Here is a 15458-nt window from a genome sequence, read left to right as displayed (position 1 = left end):
AAGAAGAGCTGGCCTGTCCGTCTGGTGGTTCCAGAACATAAAAATGTCTGGCTGCCTTTGTCTAGCCTATTGTTTCAGTAGTCAGTATTTTGGATATGAGATCTGGAGTCAAGCCAGCCACTCTCTTTTTTTTCCTGGGAACACCATGTTTCTGAGATTATCAATGTGGCGAGCTGGCAGCTATAACCCACAGCCCTGGGGAAAGGTCTCTTATTGGATGGCTCCTGGTTCTGGTTCTTAGTCCCCTGGGCTGGGCTGGGTCCTCTGGTCAGCTATGGGGTAGGGGTGAGAAAAGTGGGCAAAGCTTGTCTCACTTTCCAGGCTACCTTGGAAGTGAATGGGGTCTTCTTGATAACATTGAGAGTTGTGGAATGTCCTCATTCTCTATTCATTTTCCATTTTATCTGCACACTAACTGGCACACCCCTTTTGTTTCTGACAATGTGTCTTTTTGATCTCTTGGTATCTCTTTGCTTCTCTGTGTCTCTGTGTGCCTTTGCCTGACTTTTTCTTTTTCCCATGATCTCTGTGTCTCTTTCTCCCTTTCCCACACTCTCCTCCCATCTCTCTCCCTTTTCTCTGTAGGTCACTTATATTGTTTGACTAAGGCCAAAGAATAAATGTGTTGCCCCAGAGCAGGGTGTGGGGAAGGAAGCAGCTGATAGAGTTTGAAGACAGAGTTTGTCAAGGTCGTGTTGCTTTGAGAACAGGAGAGAATGTCAGAGCTTTTAGAGCGCTGCTATCATCTGGCGCAAACTCCCTGTTGTCTAAGGAAGAACTATCAAATGAAGAAATCTGCCTGAGAGACCACAATACAATAAAGGTCAATAAGACAACAGAGTTGTTGGATTCTAACTGGAATAGTGGAGGAGCCATTGGAAAGATAAGCTTTCCTATAGCCACGGAATCCAAAACATGAGCCAGTCAGCCAGTCTTCATAGAAGGAGACACTCTTCAAAGAGTTAATGTCATCTCTAAGGTTCCTATTCCCTTTCCTAACTAGGTATTGCACTTTTGGGACAAGCTTTGTTCTCCCATTGTCCTACCTGGTGGACAGAAGCCTTGTCATCAGTGGGTGACTATCTGGTCACAAAATTTAAGATGAAAGGCAGAGCCCCTCAGCCTATGGATAGTGATGTCCTGGACTAGGAATGCCTAAGGCACTAGGGCAGCTATATTCACTCATGTAGTGAGCCCCATGGACATTCCCCCTACCACCACCAGGACCAATGTGGTGCTTGGACCAGCCCTGTGATTCTTATTATGATTGCAGGACCCACCACTACTAAACCATCAGGGAACTTTGGAAGAACAATATTTATTACTCACAGGTCCCAAAGGGTACATGGCAGGCTGGAGGGCCACACAGCAAGGTTGAGGGCAGAGAGAGGGGCAGAAAGTGTGAACCTGGGCTCTGTCTTTATTAATGTCCACGTCTGGGGTTCCATAGTTCACTCTATTAGATAATTTAAAGCATAACAGTGGGAATTAGAACATGGGAAGGGAGAAGTAGGACTACTCAAGTGTCAATTATCTAGGTTACTCAGGGCTTTCTAAAAGGCAGCCTGGTTCTTTATCTAGTTATTTTGCTCACAGCTATGCCTTACAGCTGGCAATATGTTTACTAGAGGTGAGTGTCTTTGAAATGAATGCCTTGGCAATCAAAAGCTTACTTACATAACTATAAAACATGTCAGACACTTATACTACACAATCCCATCCCACCAACTTCACAGTCTCACTAGATCCCACAAAGAGACTAAGGAATAGAATTTTTAATGAACAACCAAGATATGTTACGCAGCCCTGTCCCTCTTATTCTACTACCTGCATTCTCCCAAACTTAGCCCTGAAGGGAATAAAAAGCTGAAATTCCTAAATGGAAGGACTCTGAGGGCCCATCAGGTCCCATGTCCTCATCTTACAGGTAGGGATCATTAAGGTCCAGAAAAGTGAAAGAGGCTGACTCAATGTCACCCAGCAGATGAGTGTCAGACATGACGTTAAGAGGGAGCTGAGTGTCTAAGTTCTTACCACAGGTCACCAGGGAATTTTCTAATATCGGTGTGAATATAATATTTTACTATGGAGTTAAAGGTAGAGAGGAATAGTGGGTCCAAAGAGAATGAAGGTTATGTCCTTAGTGAGGGGCAGGGGCTAAAGACCCATGGAGTCTGTAAGTGTCTAAATACTTCCCAGGGCTCCCAATCATGGTCAAATTGTCTCTACATTTTCTGGAAAGTAAATGAAAACTCAGAATTTCTTTCTTCTTCTTTTTTTTTTAGCAGAAAAAAATTTTTATTTCTATCAAATTAAAAAGTTTGAATCATCCTCAAACAAGATAATCAAAGTAATCAATAATGCCATGAACAGTTAGAAGAGCGTTTACAGATTAGGTTTAGACACTTTGAATTAAGCACATACACCCAAACCAAGGGGCGATGGTTTTCACATGGGCTCGTCATAAGCACGTGACTTCCGGGACAGTGGAGCTGACATTTCCCAGGATGATAAACCAGAAACAAGTTGTCATGAGGTTAGAGAACTGATCTGAGCTTGAGAGGGATCACGGTGAAATGCCATTGCAACTTGACAGTTTCCCCCAGAGATGTGTTCATCTCAAAACCAAAAGTATATAAACATCAGCAGCACAAATTCTCCTAAAACTAGAGAAGCTAGAAGCCCTGACACCTCGGAGCTGACATACAGACTGAGTTTTTGTTTTTCTTCCCTTTACTCTTCTTTAAGTTAAATACCAACCAGTTTGTTCCTATTTAGTACATTTTTGTCTTTACAGCCAGAGTTTAAAACAAAAAAAAAAGGGAAAGATTTAATGAAATGGAGTTAGACACCCACTAACGCCAGGGAGAATCTCCTAGGTGCACTGCTCCATGGAAAGTTTACCCAGAGAATCTTTTATTTCAAGAATGATGCCTCCTGGAACAGCCTAATGATCACTAAGGAAGAAAGGACTATCTATGCCATACAAAAACTTTCTCCCTTTTGGAAATGTTTTATCATCTCTACCTCTTTCTCTCACACACACTAATTATGTCGGGGAATTTGCGGAAGCATACAGAGAACGGCATTTGTTTGGGCCAGAATTGTTCGATTTGTTAAGGAAAGATACGGTATGGCATTTACAAATCATCATCATTATAATACATCGCAGCAGATGCAGGAAGCAGATTTTTCTTTGTAGTTGAAATACGGCTTCATGGTTTCCCAACACCTGGGTCTTGCACTCTTTTCCTTTGCAAACCAAACTGGCTGAGTTATATACAGAAAGGGATGAGAACTTATGTCCAGACCACGTTTCTGTACTAATAGAAGTCTCCATCACTGGGCTCTTCTTTTGAAAAACCAAATAGATAAGGAAGTTACTAAAAATGGAGAGGAAGAGAGAGAAAGCAATTCATACTGTGAAAATGACTGATTTATGAATAGTTTCCCTGGCAAAATTAACTGCAGCAAGAAAAGATGCTGTCTGTTAAATGAAAGGTAATAAATGAAATTCATCAGGTAGATACAGATGCCTCCCAAGATCCTGTAATGCAGCAGAGTTGAGACATATGCCCTCTGCATGTACAGGGTGCAACTATCACCAGGAAACCCATTTCCTGTCTTAGCACCAGAGCGCCAAAAGCAAAGATCCCAGGAGGGAGCAAATACACCGTTTCGCCTATTAATAAGAATGGAGAGCTCAAACTAAAGAAAGGTACCAAGCAGTCCCTTTTGAATTTTCTGATTAATCCCTGTAGGTACATAAAAACACAAATTCACATAAACAGGATTATTTCAGCTCTGGCCAGTTCACTCAGTGGTTTGAGCATCGGCCTGTAGATTGAAGGGTCTAGGGCACTGGTCGGCAAACTCATTAGTCAACAGAGCCAAATATCAACAGTACAACGATTGAAATTTCTTTTGAGAGCCAAATTTTTTAAACTTAAACTATACAGGTAGGCACATTGTTATTAACTTAATTAGGGTACTCCTAAGACTTAGGAAGAGCCATACTCAAGGGGCCAAAGAGCCGCATGTGGCTCGTGAGCTGCAGTTTGCCGACCACTGGTCTAGGTTTTGATTCCCAATTAAGGCTGCGTGCCTCAGCTATGGGCTCAATCCCAGTCAGGTGCATTGGGAGGCAACCAATCAATATGTCTCTCTCACATCAATGTTTCTCTCCCTCTCTCTCTCCCCCTCCTCCTTCCTCTCACTCTCTCTAAAAAAAAAAAAAAAAAAGTCAATGGAAAAAATATCCTTGAGTGAGGATTAAAACACACACACACACACACACACACACACACACACACACACACACACAGAATTATTTCAGTTTTTAAATACAAGGAGGCAAGAAAATTGAAATAATATCTATTAATTAGGGTTAATTGTTGAGGATTTAATTAGACAATGCAAGTAATGTGTTTAGCATGAAGTACCGGTAAACAATAACTACTAAGAATGCCTATTCTGTAACTCGTTTGCAAATTTGTGGTCTTTATGATTTGAGCAAAGACCTCCAGCAGGTTGGAATCTTTGGAATAGAAAAAAAATTAAGATTTTGTTTTCTCATAATTGTAAAGCTGTCATATTTAGTCCAGGCACAGCCAGCAAAACGTGTTTCCTCAACTCCATGGACTCCATTCCCTTTACTAACTACTTACTATGTGCGTAGGTTACTCACAGGAGAAAAACACTGTCAGCATCAACATTTAGCAATATTTTCAAAATAAGCTTTTTAAAATCTTGAATAAAAAACTAAATTATTCTTTTAGTCCAGTAATTCCATATGGTCTTATTGCATCTATACATAACATAGGATCTTTTCACATTATGTACAAGCCTATTTCTTTTCTTTTCTTTCCTTTCTTTTTTGAGCATTTCCAAAAGACGCTGTGGATTTTATGTTTTCACAAAAATGAAAGAAATGGTATTCACCCATGAGAATCAGAGCAGCAGTTTAAGTAGACCCTCCGCAGAGCTCAGTTCCTGGTGTGTGAACAATTCAGTATCATCCCCTGGTGCTCAGCTCTTAGAAAGAAATTTCAGAGGGACAAAAACAGTAACTATCTGTATTAATAGCCTAGGGAGGGAAGAAACAGAAATGGAAAAAATGCAGTCTTATAAAAAAAATAGCAGAGCCCTAGCTGGTTTGGCTCAGTGGGTAGAACATTGGCCTGCAGCCTGAAGGGTTCCGAGCTTGATTCCAGTCAAGGGCATGTACCTTAGTTGCAGGTTCCCTGGCCCTGGTGGGGGTGCGTGCAGGAGGCAACCAATTGATATGTCTCCCTCACATAGTTGATTCTCTCTGTCTCTCCCTCTTCCTTCCAATCTCTCTAAAAATAAATGGAAAAATATCCTCAGGTGAGGATTAACCAAGAAAATAAAAATAAGTGAAAAGCAGAAATCTTTCTTTCATTCCAGAATGTCTGAAAAAAAGAGATTCTGTGGAGCATGGATGCAGAAAAGAAGGTATTACTCCTAAGAGAGAAAAAAATGAATTGTGGACACAGTCACTCAAAGTCATAAAATCGACCACGGGAAGCAACTAACTTCACCCTCATTGTCACCAGGGGGGCACATACCAGAGAACACGGGACAAACCCCAGGCTAGAGCCCTTGGCATTCCCACGTCTACTGGTGCTATGGTTCAACAGCCTTTAGGGGATGGGGGAGACCCAAAGACCACCACCATCATGGCTACTATGACAACAGCATGACTCTCAGATCAGCTAGAGCTTGGGTTATACATGTTTGAAATGCAGCCTGTATGTGCTTCCTTGTGAATGGCTTGACACATGTGCAGAGATATCTTCAACATGTATAAGCGACCCTTCTTTTGAAAGGCAGTGAAGAGCCTCCTCATTAACTCTTTCTACTCATTAGTTTTCAAATCAGTTCACCATTTATACTAGAAGACACTGCAAGCTAGCTCAGCTAGCTTCTAACTGGGACACCACACCAAAACTACACATATAATTGAAAGAACCACATCCTCCTGGTTCTTCCACTGGGCGGGCTCAGTATGCTTCTTTGGATTGTATAGGTGTGATCTTGTTCAAGAAAAGCATGTAAGCACAGGGCCAGCTTTTGTTAGTCTCCATTCCAGAAAATTGGTGGAACACTCCTGGGCTCTTGTATAGCTTAGTGACTGGCTTTGCCACATACTTGTCCTTTCTTAGCCAGGCAGCAACTGCTTCAGGATTATCATCCTACTGCTAGATGAATGGTTCACCAGTGACGTCATCGATCCCATGTACCAGTTCCTAGAGCATGAAGTGATTGGACATTGTCCCCCTAGCACTCAGCTCTTAGAAGGAATTTCAGAGGGACAAAAGCAATAACTATCTGTATTAATAGCCTAGGAAGGGGGGAAGCAGGTGTAAAAAAAATTCTAATAAAAATAGCAGCAGCCAAATTCTTTCATTCCAGAATGTCTGAAAAGAAGAAATTCTATAAAGCATGGGGTCAGGGCACATATAAGAATCATGTACAACTTAGTGAAACAACAACATGATGTTTCTCTCTCTCTCACACACTCTCTCTCTTTAAAAATCAATAAATAAATTTGTAAAAAAGAAAATATTTTTACTTACTATCTAGGGTTGAGGTTCCAGGCACTTTAGTCCACAACGTGAGCAGCACTTGTCCCCCAACTGGCAATCCTCATCTCTCTGGCACTGGGGTTTATCAATCTTTAGACATGTTGGGGGCTTTGGTGGGCAGGAACCTGTTTTGACTTTATTGGATACAACAAGGTACTTAAACTTTAAATACTTGATCATAAAAAAATAAAAATATCACAGCTTTTATCTCTTTTATTATAATACTAGAGGCCCAGTGCACGAAATTTGTACGGTGGCGGGGGGGGGGGGTTGTCCCTCAGCCCAGCCTGCAACAACACCAGTGTCCCTCACCCCGGCCTCCAGCCCAAGGCCTCCCCCCTCCTCTCCCTCCACGTGGCCAGGGCACAGACACTGGGCTCGCATTCCCGAGGTGCCGCCGCCAGCGTTCCTCCCTGGCCACTATGGGCGCTGCCATCTTGGTCTCGGATGGATGGTTAATTTACATATTACTCTTTTATTATATAGAATCAGCATGTAACTACAGTGGGGCCTTGACTTACGAGTTTAATTCGTTCCGTGACAGAGCTCGTAACTCAAATTACTCGTATGTCAAATCAACAGTGAACGAGTGAGACATGTGATGCTGGGCTGATGTTGTGGCGTTCGCTGTGACGTTTGCTGCACCATCTAGCGGTGGGGTATCTGAAGCTGGCTCATAACCCGAATTTTAGCTCACAACTCAAAGCAAAAAATCGGCCGAGAGACGGCTCGTATCTCGAAAAACTCGTTAGTCGGGACACTCGTAAGTTAAGGCCCCACTGTATAATATTTCACATTATCCTGGATTAACCATAATTATTGTGCTAATACTTATAAAATTGAAAAATCATTAAAAAATAAGTACTTGATCATAGTTTGAGACAAATTTGGAGTCTCTTGGGAACCCTAAAAAGGATTTTCTTCTGATTAAGCCTTTTATCTTTCCCTCTAGCATAACAATAGAGTGAAGGAAGCAGAGTATCAACTTTCTATGGCTAATAATTTTGAGGGACATCAAAAAGTTTTGCCATCTCTTACTTATAAAATCTGATAGTATTTCTACCTGTCCCTAAAGAATTAATGGATTTGGGTTATCTAATTCCATAGTACCAGAGGTAGAAGAAAGAGTATTAAAGATTATCAGAAGTTCCTTGTTTTATAAACTATAGAAATTGAGGACCATAGAGGGGGAAGTGAGTTGCCTAAGCCCACACAGAAAAGTGGAAGTCAGTTGAAAAGACTTGACTCCTTCCATCATACCATGCTGTTCCTCAAAACACTGACAATCCCTGGGACAAGATCATACCATCTGAACAGTCGCGGGCGGGGGGCGGGGGGAATGAACACTAGCCTTAGAGGCTGGAGAGTTTACTTCTAGCCCAACATATTTTGCTACCAATCTTTTCCCTAGTACACCTTACAGGGTGTGAGTATGCTGTGCATGCTCTGAAGTTCTCTGCAGACTTACTAGGAATATACTCAATGGTTATGATTTTTGGTATGAATAAGTGCATCCTGTCACCTTGTAGGCTTTGGCAGAAAGAGATTCAGAATAAATGAGTTTTCATGGGGAAAAAATGGGGAGTGATAACACACATGATTGACTTTGAAGAACAGCATAATAGTCTCCTGAGATCAGGAGGGAAACATGAGCACATTGTTTGGGTATTACAGGGGGAAAGGTTCTCAAGAGAACTCTAAGGTTAACCTAAGACACAGCACAGCATCCTCAGCTCGTATACTTTGGGAGGCATACCCGGTACTCACCTATCCAGAAGACGGAACAAACAAAGCCACACATGGATTCACAACATTTTTCATTCTCAGCGCAATCATTGTCACTCTTACACGAACCCGAACATTGCATACGGTCCTTGGAAGGAAAGAGTGGGCACTGTCCTTTCTTGACTAAAACAAGAGCAGATATGAGCTCCTTAAAACCCCATCCCATTGCCCCACCCTCAAGCAACTTCTCTTCAAAACTAGTATTTCTGTGACTTGGTTCATTCTGCCTACGGGTAGTGGGCTGTGGAGGAATGAAATGCCTCACATTTTATGGGATGCAATAGACCAGGGGTCCTCAAACTACGGCCCGCGGGCCACATGCAAATACAAATATTGTATTTGTTCCCGTTTTGTTTTTTTACTTCAAAATAAGATATGTGCAGTGTGCATAGGAATTTGTTCATAGTTTGTTTTTTTAAACTATAGTCCGGCCCTCCAATGGTCTGAGGGACAGTGAACTGGCCCCCTGTTTAAAAAGTTTGAGGACCCCTGCAATAGACAAAGAGTTAGGATTGGTGTTTGAAGCCCCAAGGTAAAGTCCCAGTCCTGCTTCAGTTTCTCCTATACCAGTAAAATAGAAGTGTTATGTGAGATCTACACAAATCAATGTAAGCCATTTTCGGGGATTTGGTTTTACTTTGAATGAGGAGTGACAGGATGACTCACATTTTGAAAGGATCGTTGTGGCTATTGTGTAATAGATTGTAAAAGGGGAAGGATAGAAGCATGGAGACCTGTGAGTAGGCTGAAGGCATATCCAGGTGAGAAGATGACACCTCCTACCAGGGTAGCAGCTGTGGAAGTAGGAAGAAGCAGTCAACTCCTAGATCTATTTCCCTAACTAAACGGATGTTGATTGAAAAAGGAAGATATCATGGGTGATTTAGGAGTTTAGTGTTGTTGTTTTTTACAACTAAGATGGGATGATCTATGGATATGGCAGGTTTGAGATGGGAGAGTTAAGGTATTCAATTTTAGACAAGTTAAATGTGAGGCATTTATGAGATCCAGATAATCTCAAAGTCTGAGCCTTTAGCAGTATGGGTTTTCTGTTTCTAGTTAGACTAGGCCCTCAGATTGCCAAGGGTATTAGTCTTACCGGTTAACGAGCAAGCCTTCATGCAGTCTTCCTTACTGAGGAAGTTGTTGGAATTTCCATCACAGCCTCCATATTTAAAAGGTTTGCATAACAAATTTTTTAAATCATAATGCCAGCGCCTATCAAAATGCTTACAGTTTCCTTGATCGAATGTTAGCATGCAGGGTTCTGAGGGCAAGAAGCAAAGAGGGAAAAACATAAAAGGTAGCAAAAGAGGGGAGGGGTCAGGCCCTCAGCATTTTTATAATTCATGGTGTTACCATTCACATCATAGAAAGAGCCATGGTCAATAAAACTTCTAGTCTTCATTCTACTACAAATGCTCTGTAGTGAATAGCATCTCTGAGCATCTTTTCTACCTTGCAAAGGATCTCATAAAGAGTACACGAGAATGCGTTGGAGCTGATATTTCCACTTCTCTGAGCTTTGGGAGGGCAAGACTCGTTCAGCAGCTATATCCAAAGTGCCTAAGACAGTGCCTGACACATAGGAGCGTTAAAATACTGAGAAAGAAAAAAAAAAGCACCCGCTCATGACTGGAAACTTACCTGATGCTCACAGCTAAGTCACGTTGTTTCTCTGTAGGACATAAACAATCTCACAGAACAGCCACATCAATCAAGGTCACTCTGAGACCAGTATAAATTGAACCAAAAAATAAAAATCACTGTGAAACCCACAAAATAACAAGCACCTTTGCGTGATTTATGCTTCTCTACTGACTACACTCTATCCTCATTCTAGCCTGTCCTCTCTGTAGATAAGATTCACCAAGGTGCTCATAGAATTGCCCCACTTTCTGATAGCATCCAATCTAGAGCCAAACCCCACTTCCTTAGACTGTCCCTGAAATAACCCTATCAAAGCCTCAATCCCATAGTAGATTCTTTCTAACAGCTTCTTAGTGAGATGCCTCAGGTTGTCTGTGATGGACATTCTCCCTGACTGCAATGAGTAACAAACCCAACTTGTTTAATTACAGGTGTGTTTCTGGTGGACTTTGGGCAAAAGACATGGACAATAGATATTTGTTGAGTGGATTTATATAAAATGCAGAGTTCCCTACTATTAGATGCTCAATAGCTTGAGTTACCAGAAAACTTCCTTGGAGGCCAAAGAGCCCAACAACAACACCAGCGTCTAAGCTGACGGAGGTTTATATTTGGGACTGTGTGTCTCTTGACACACAGTGAGCATGCACTTGAAAGTTGGGAGTCTAATTAGAAAAGGTGCACAACACGAACCCTGGCCTCTTTATCCTGCCGTCCTAGGGAATGTTCAGCCAGTTCTGGACCAGTAAGAAGTAAGGGGCCTCAAATGACACCTCTGCCTCCAGCCTGGAAGCCACTACCTTCGTATGGATCCATGCACTTCTTCCTACAGGCAAATTGGCAGCACTTCAAGTGTTCCTCACAGCCATAATCCCCTGCACACGATCTTTGAATGTTAGTCTGACACTTGAGTCTCTCTTCAGGGCATATTCCTGGTTTCTCTGCAAGAAAGGTATGTCTGAATTCACAAACAACTCTTGAGAGTTTCAGCTCTTCTGCCATAGCAAAGGTGAATAGTGAAACTATCTCAGTCCTATCCTCTGCCTTTAATCTTTAGTTCTTGCTGACTGTATTTAGGGACTGGGTCTGCCTCTCACCACTCTCAGCCCATTGAGATAGATCTGAATTAGAAATGTGTGCCCACGTAGAACTAAAGGAGAAGCCTCTTAGATTCCAGGGCAGGGGGTTAAATGGTAACCAAGATCCTTGCCTTAAATTCAGGAGCTCTCTCCTCTCGAAACTTAATATTTTAATGCTTAATTCCTGTCTCTAGTATCTTAGTTGACAAGGGGAATTAATTAGTGGGGAGTAGCAGAAATATGGAAATAGGAGTCAGGAGGCCTAATTTTAGCCCCTAACTCCCTGTAAGTTCAAGACCAACCTGAGTTCCACTGTATGATTCACATTTCCTGTAAGGGGGAAGGAAATGTTGGAGTGGAAGAAGCACTGTAAGCAAGACAGATCTGGCTTGGGAGTTTGACTCAACACAACCAACTAAATAATCTTGGAGAAAATGTCTTCCTTCGTCTGTGTCGTAATTTCCCAATCTGCAAAATGAGAATTACAATCTCTACCTTATAGGCTGCTTAAAACAATGAAGTGGGATGATGCCAAAATGTACTTATCGTGCCTGGCACATGGTAAGCGCTTGGCACATATGGGTTTACTTCCTTTCTATTTAGGGCTAGATATGGCTTCCTTATTTCAGCTCTTGTATGAGGCAGAATTCCAAAGTTGTACACTCAAGATTCCGATCCTCTAGTTATTGGATCAAACACCCATTTAGATACTGCTGTGAAGGGATTTTGTAAAGGGAATTAAAGTCTCAAGTCAGTTGACTTTAAGATACATCGATTATTTAAGTGGGCCTGATTCAATTTCTTGAGTCCTTAAAAAGAAGAGAGTTCCCCCCCCCATAATTAGTAGAGAAGAAAAGACCATAAAGATTCAAACTATAACACAAATCCATTATGCTATTCATAGCTTTGAAGCTGGAGGAGGCTCAGTGCCAAGGAATGAGGGTGGACTCTAGAAGATGACAGCCAATAAGGAAACCTCAGTCTGCAATGGCAAGAAAAGGATTCTGCTAACATCCAGCGATCTTGGGAGAGTCCCAGAAGACAACAGCAGCCTTGCTGACACCGTGATTTCAGCCTGGTCAGAACCTGAGCACAGGATCCTCCTTCCTCCTACAGGTAACTGCTTATGCAGCAACAATGCTTAATTTTGCTTCATGCTCATTACTTCTCCAGTGGAACCTGACCAGAGAGGCATGGTCCTTTTAAACAATACTGAGTCTTGGAACTATAGATGTTGAGAATTACAAACACCATAATAATCATTAGCATCAACCTTCTAATTTCATAGGTTTAAAAACAATAAGGTCAGAGTAGATAACAGTGACTTAGGGGGAGGTCTGGGACTTCTAATCCATGGCTCACTCCAGAGGATCCCACATCTCCCCTAAGGACTGGCCACTGAGACTTATAATATTTTCAACTATATTTCTTACCTCTCAGTCCACCCTTAATATTCCTCCAAGGATAGCCTGAAGCTAAGAAGAGCATATGGTTCCCAACCTGCAGTGCACAACAAAATCATCTGTGCATCATTTAGCAAATATAGACCATGAACCGAATCAGAATGTCTAGAAAGTGAGGCCCAGGGACTCAGATTTTTCAAGTTGCTCGGTAATCTTGAAGCAGCCAGCTGGGCACCATGATGTAGGCTACTAATTGGGAACCAGTGTTCTAGGTTTGGGCACAGAGTTAAGCAAAGCACACAGGACACCTCCAAAGAGGTAAAGATGCATAAAAACCTTGGGATTATGAAGACAAACTTCCCTTCTCACTAGTGCTGACTCCAGCCAGTTCTTCCTGCTCCCTGTTTTGGGGGCTATTTAAACCTTTCTTGGGGTTTCAGTCATGGTAGCCTCTTACCCCACTTTCAGCTTGAACTCTCACTTAGAATCCTCCTTCCTCCCTGTCAGCCCTTCTCAGCCACTTACCTTGTGTGTACAGTTTCCATTGTGATACACACCCCAGGGGTTCCTCTGCTGTTACTGGGGACGGTCCCCAAAGTTCTGGTCTCAGCCCTCTCCTGTCATTACTTGACATGTACTTCCCAGATGACCACGTCCATTCCTGTGACAATCCCAACTGTGATTCCTTTATCTCCCCCAGACCTCTCCTCTCTTCCAGGCTAAGACACTTATATCCAACCACCTGGGGACAATGGCATTTGAGCATCTCATAAGCACCTCTGTTGCAAGATGTTTAAAAAGAGCCAGCGTCTCCCGGTGCCAAAACCGTGCCTTTTGTCTGTTCCCATTTTGACATTTGGCAGCAATAGTCCCCATGAAATAAGCTCCTCCCTTTCCATCAGCCTAGCATCCTATCAGTCATGGACTTGGGTCGATTCAATCTCCTAACTCTCCAACCCCCTCCCTTCTCCCTCTTTACTATGACTTCCTCTGACCTTTCTTAACTATTCCAACAGCCTCCTCACTGGTCCTCTGCCCTCCAGCTCTTATCTAGTGACTGATTAATTTTTTTAAATTAAACTTGGAAAAAAACACATATCGGGAAAAGTTAGGGAAATAATTTTCAGGGAGCAGGTGAGGGAAGGATCTGAAGGGCCCAAAGTGGGTGAGTAGGACTTGTTCTCTGAAACCATAGTGGAAGTGGCTTCATCCAACACAAGTCCTTGCCTCACGCCGAACCCTCAGTCCCTGAGAATGCCTGCTTAGGATGAGCAGCTACAGCTTTTCTGAACCCACGTTTGATTCTTTGGCGTGGCGCCGCAAATGCCATCTCCAAAGAGAGGGAGAGAAGCAGCAGGAGAGCTCTGCTCCTCCTGGAGACGATGGCGGTGTGGCGAGGAAGGGGCCTGTGTGGGATGAGAAGAGGGGCAGGGGTTAGGCACAAACCAGAGAGAGACACAAAGCACATGCAGATGAACCTTAGAAATAATCCACCAATTCCCTTAGTTTACAAATTTAAAAACTGAGAATCATAATGGAGAAGGGGCTTGTCTCTGGTCACATGGCAAGTAGGACAGGACCTTCAGTCCCAGGACCCTCTCCATGGTCCCACACTCTTCCATGGTACAGTATGTGATCTACCCAGACACTTGCCCATGTGGCTCTGGGTGAGAGGCCACATGTGAATGATCACAGTGATTCCGCTGTAGCAGTTACAAGGCTAGTTTGCCCACAGTCACTCCTGGGGCAATCCCAGGCTCTAAGGAGCACTTTTCTTTGTACCACTCATGACAAGAAACAGACTTTCAGGAGAGAGCCTGGGCATATGGCCCTCCATCTTAGGAGGAACAAGGATCCCAGATGACCTGGGGTAACAAAAGGATCCCTTTTATTCCTTCTGGTGTTATCCAAGCCTGGGAACTTATGATCTTAGACAACCACATAAATAGATGATATTTCCCCACTAACTCACATCTCCATTTTCTAGGTCTCTTCCTGGCCCTTAAGTATTTTTAAAATATTATGATGGGAAGAACTGCTAATGCCTTACTGTATTAGCTCTCTTAGAGTAAATGCATTTTAAAAACAGTAAGAGAGGAAGATGGCGGCATAGGTAAACACCAGAAATTGCTGCCTTGCACAACCACTTCGAAAATACAACTAAAAGACAAAACTGACATCATCCAGAACCACAGGAAGGCTGGCTAAGTGAAAATTCTACAACTAGAAGGAAAGAGAAAAGCACACTGAGACCCAGAGGCGGTGCGGAAGTAAAGTGCAGAGGTACGGAGGCGCACGTGGAAAGGGCTGGCAACTGAGGACATGGTTGTCTTTTTCAATCAGGAGGGAGTCTCAAGCTCCCAACTGCTCTGAACTCCTGTTTCAGGCAAGTCTCTGGAGACCCAGACTCATACGGGGAGAAACTGGGCTGTCTGGCAGCAGGTGGAACTCGAGGGCGGCTTTCTCTCAGAGGTGCTTGCAGCCATTACCGTGGGACACTGGGACCCTGGGCCTCTTAGGGTAGGACTGAGGATCAGCCATAGCTGTTTGCTCCACCCTGTGGATTCCCTGAGACCCTGCCCCACCCAAGCTGTGCGCAGAGGCTTTTGCATATGAATGGCCTGGCCCTTTGCAATCTGAAAATTACCTAAAAAACTGCAGCTGGGTCAGAGAGACACAGAACTTCCAAAAGAAGGCCCAAGGCCCCACAGCAGCTTGCATTGCTTCACAGCTGGGCCTCATCTGGGCACCTCCAAACCCCAAACAAAGAAGAGGAATCTTCAGATCTCTCCATAGATCCTGCTGGGTAGCCTCAGGCAGAGGCTAAATTAGCACCTCCTTAGAGATCCAAGAGCCAGTCAGTGTACCCAGTGGTCAGAATGGGACCATACAGATTACAACTCCTCAGGTCCATAAGGGACACACTCAGGGGG

At 43.2% G+C, this 15458-nt stretch overlaps 1 protein-coding gene across 1 annotated transcript; it reads right to left on the bottom strand.

Annotated features, from left to right (window-relative positions):
* Nucleotides 1-6602: 6602 nt before the first annotated feature.
* On the bottom strand, nucleotides 6603-11045 carry WFDC8 (WAP four-disulfide core domain 8). The gene is made up of 4 exons (XM_059704937.1): nucleotides 10844-11045; nucleotides 9493-9660; nucleotides 8376-8516; nucleotides 6603-6742 (listed from the first exon to the last, which is right to left on the bottom strand). Exons 1-4 carry the CDS (start codon nucleotides 11043-11045, stop codon nucleotides 6603-6605), a joined length of 651 nt encoding a protein of 216 aa, XP_059560920.1.
* Nucleotides 11046-15458: the final 4413 nt, after the last annotated feature.

The sequence above is a fragment of the Myotis daubentonii genome, chromosome 8, assembly GCF_963259705.1.
Source record: "Myotis daubentonii chromosome 8, mMyoDau2.1, whole genome shotgun sequence".
In the NCBI taxonomy this organism is placed as follows: domain Eukaryota; kingdom Metazoa; phylum Chordata; class Mammalia; order Chiroptera; family Vespertilionidae; genus Myotis; species Myotis daubentonii.
The sequence above is the reverse complement of the archived record's forward strand: the minus strand, read 5'-3'. Positions and strand labels throughout refer to the sequence as shown.

Bases quoted from the DNA above. Each gene is read 5' to 3' on its own strand.
- WFDC8 (XM_059704937.1), bottom strand. From the start codon at position 11,045: ATGGCAGAAGAGCTGAAACTCTCAAGAGTTGTTTGTGAATTCAGACAT. The intron at 8,517-9,492 runs GTAAGACTAATA...CTCTTGTTTTAG, and splicing joins GAAGGCTTGCTCGTTAACCG to TCAAGAAAGGACAGTGCCCA. The intron at 6,743-8,375 runs GTGAGTACCGGG...TATCCAATAAAG, and splicing joins TTGTTCCGTCTTCTGGATAG to TCAAAACAGGTTCCTGCCCA.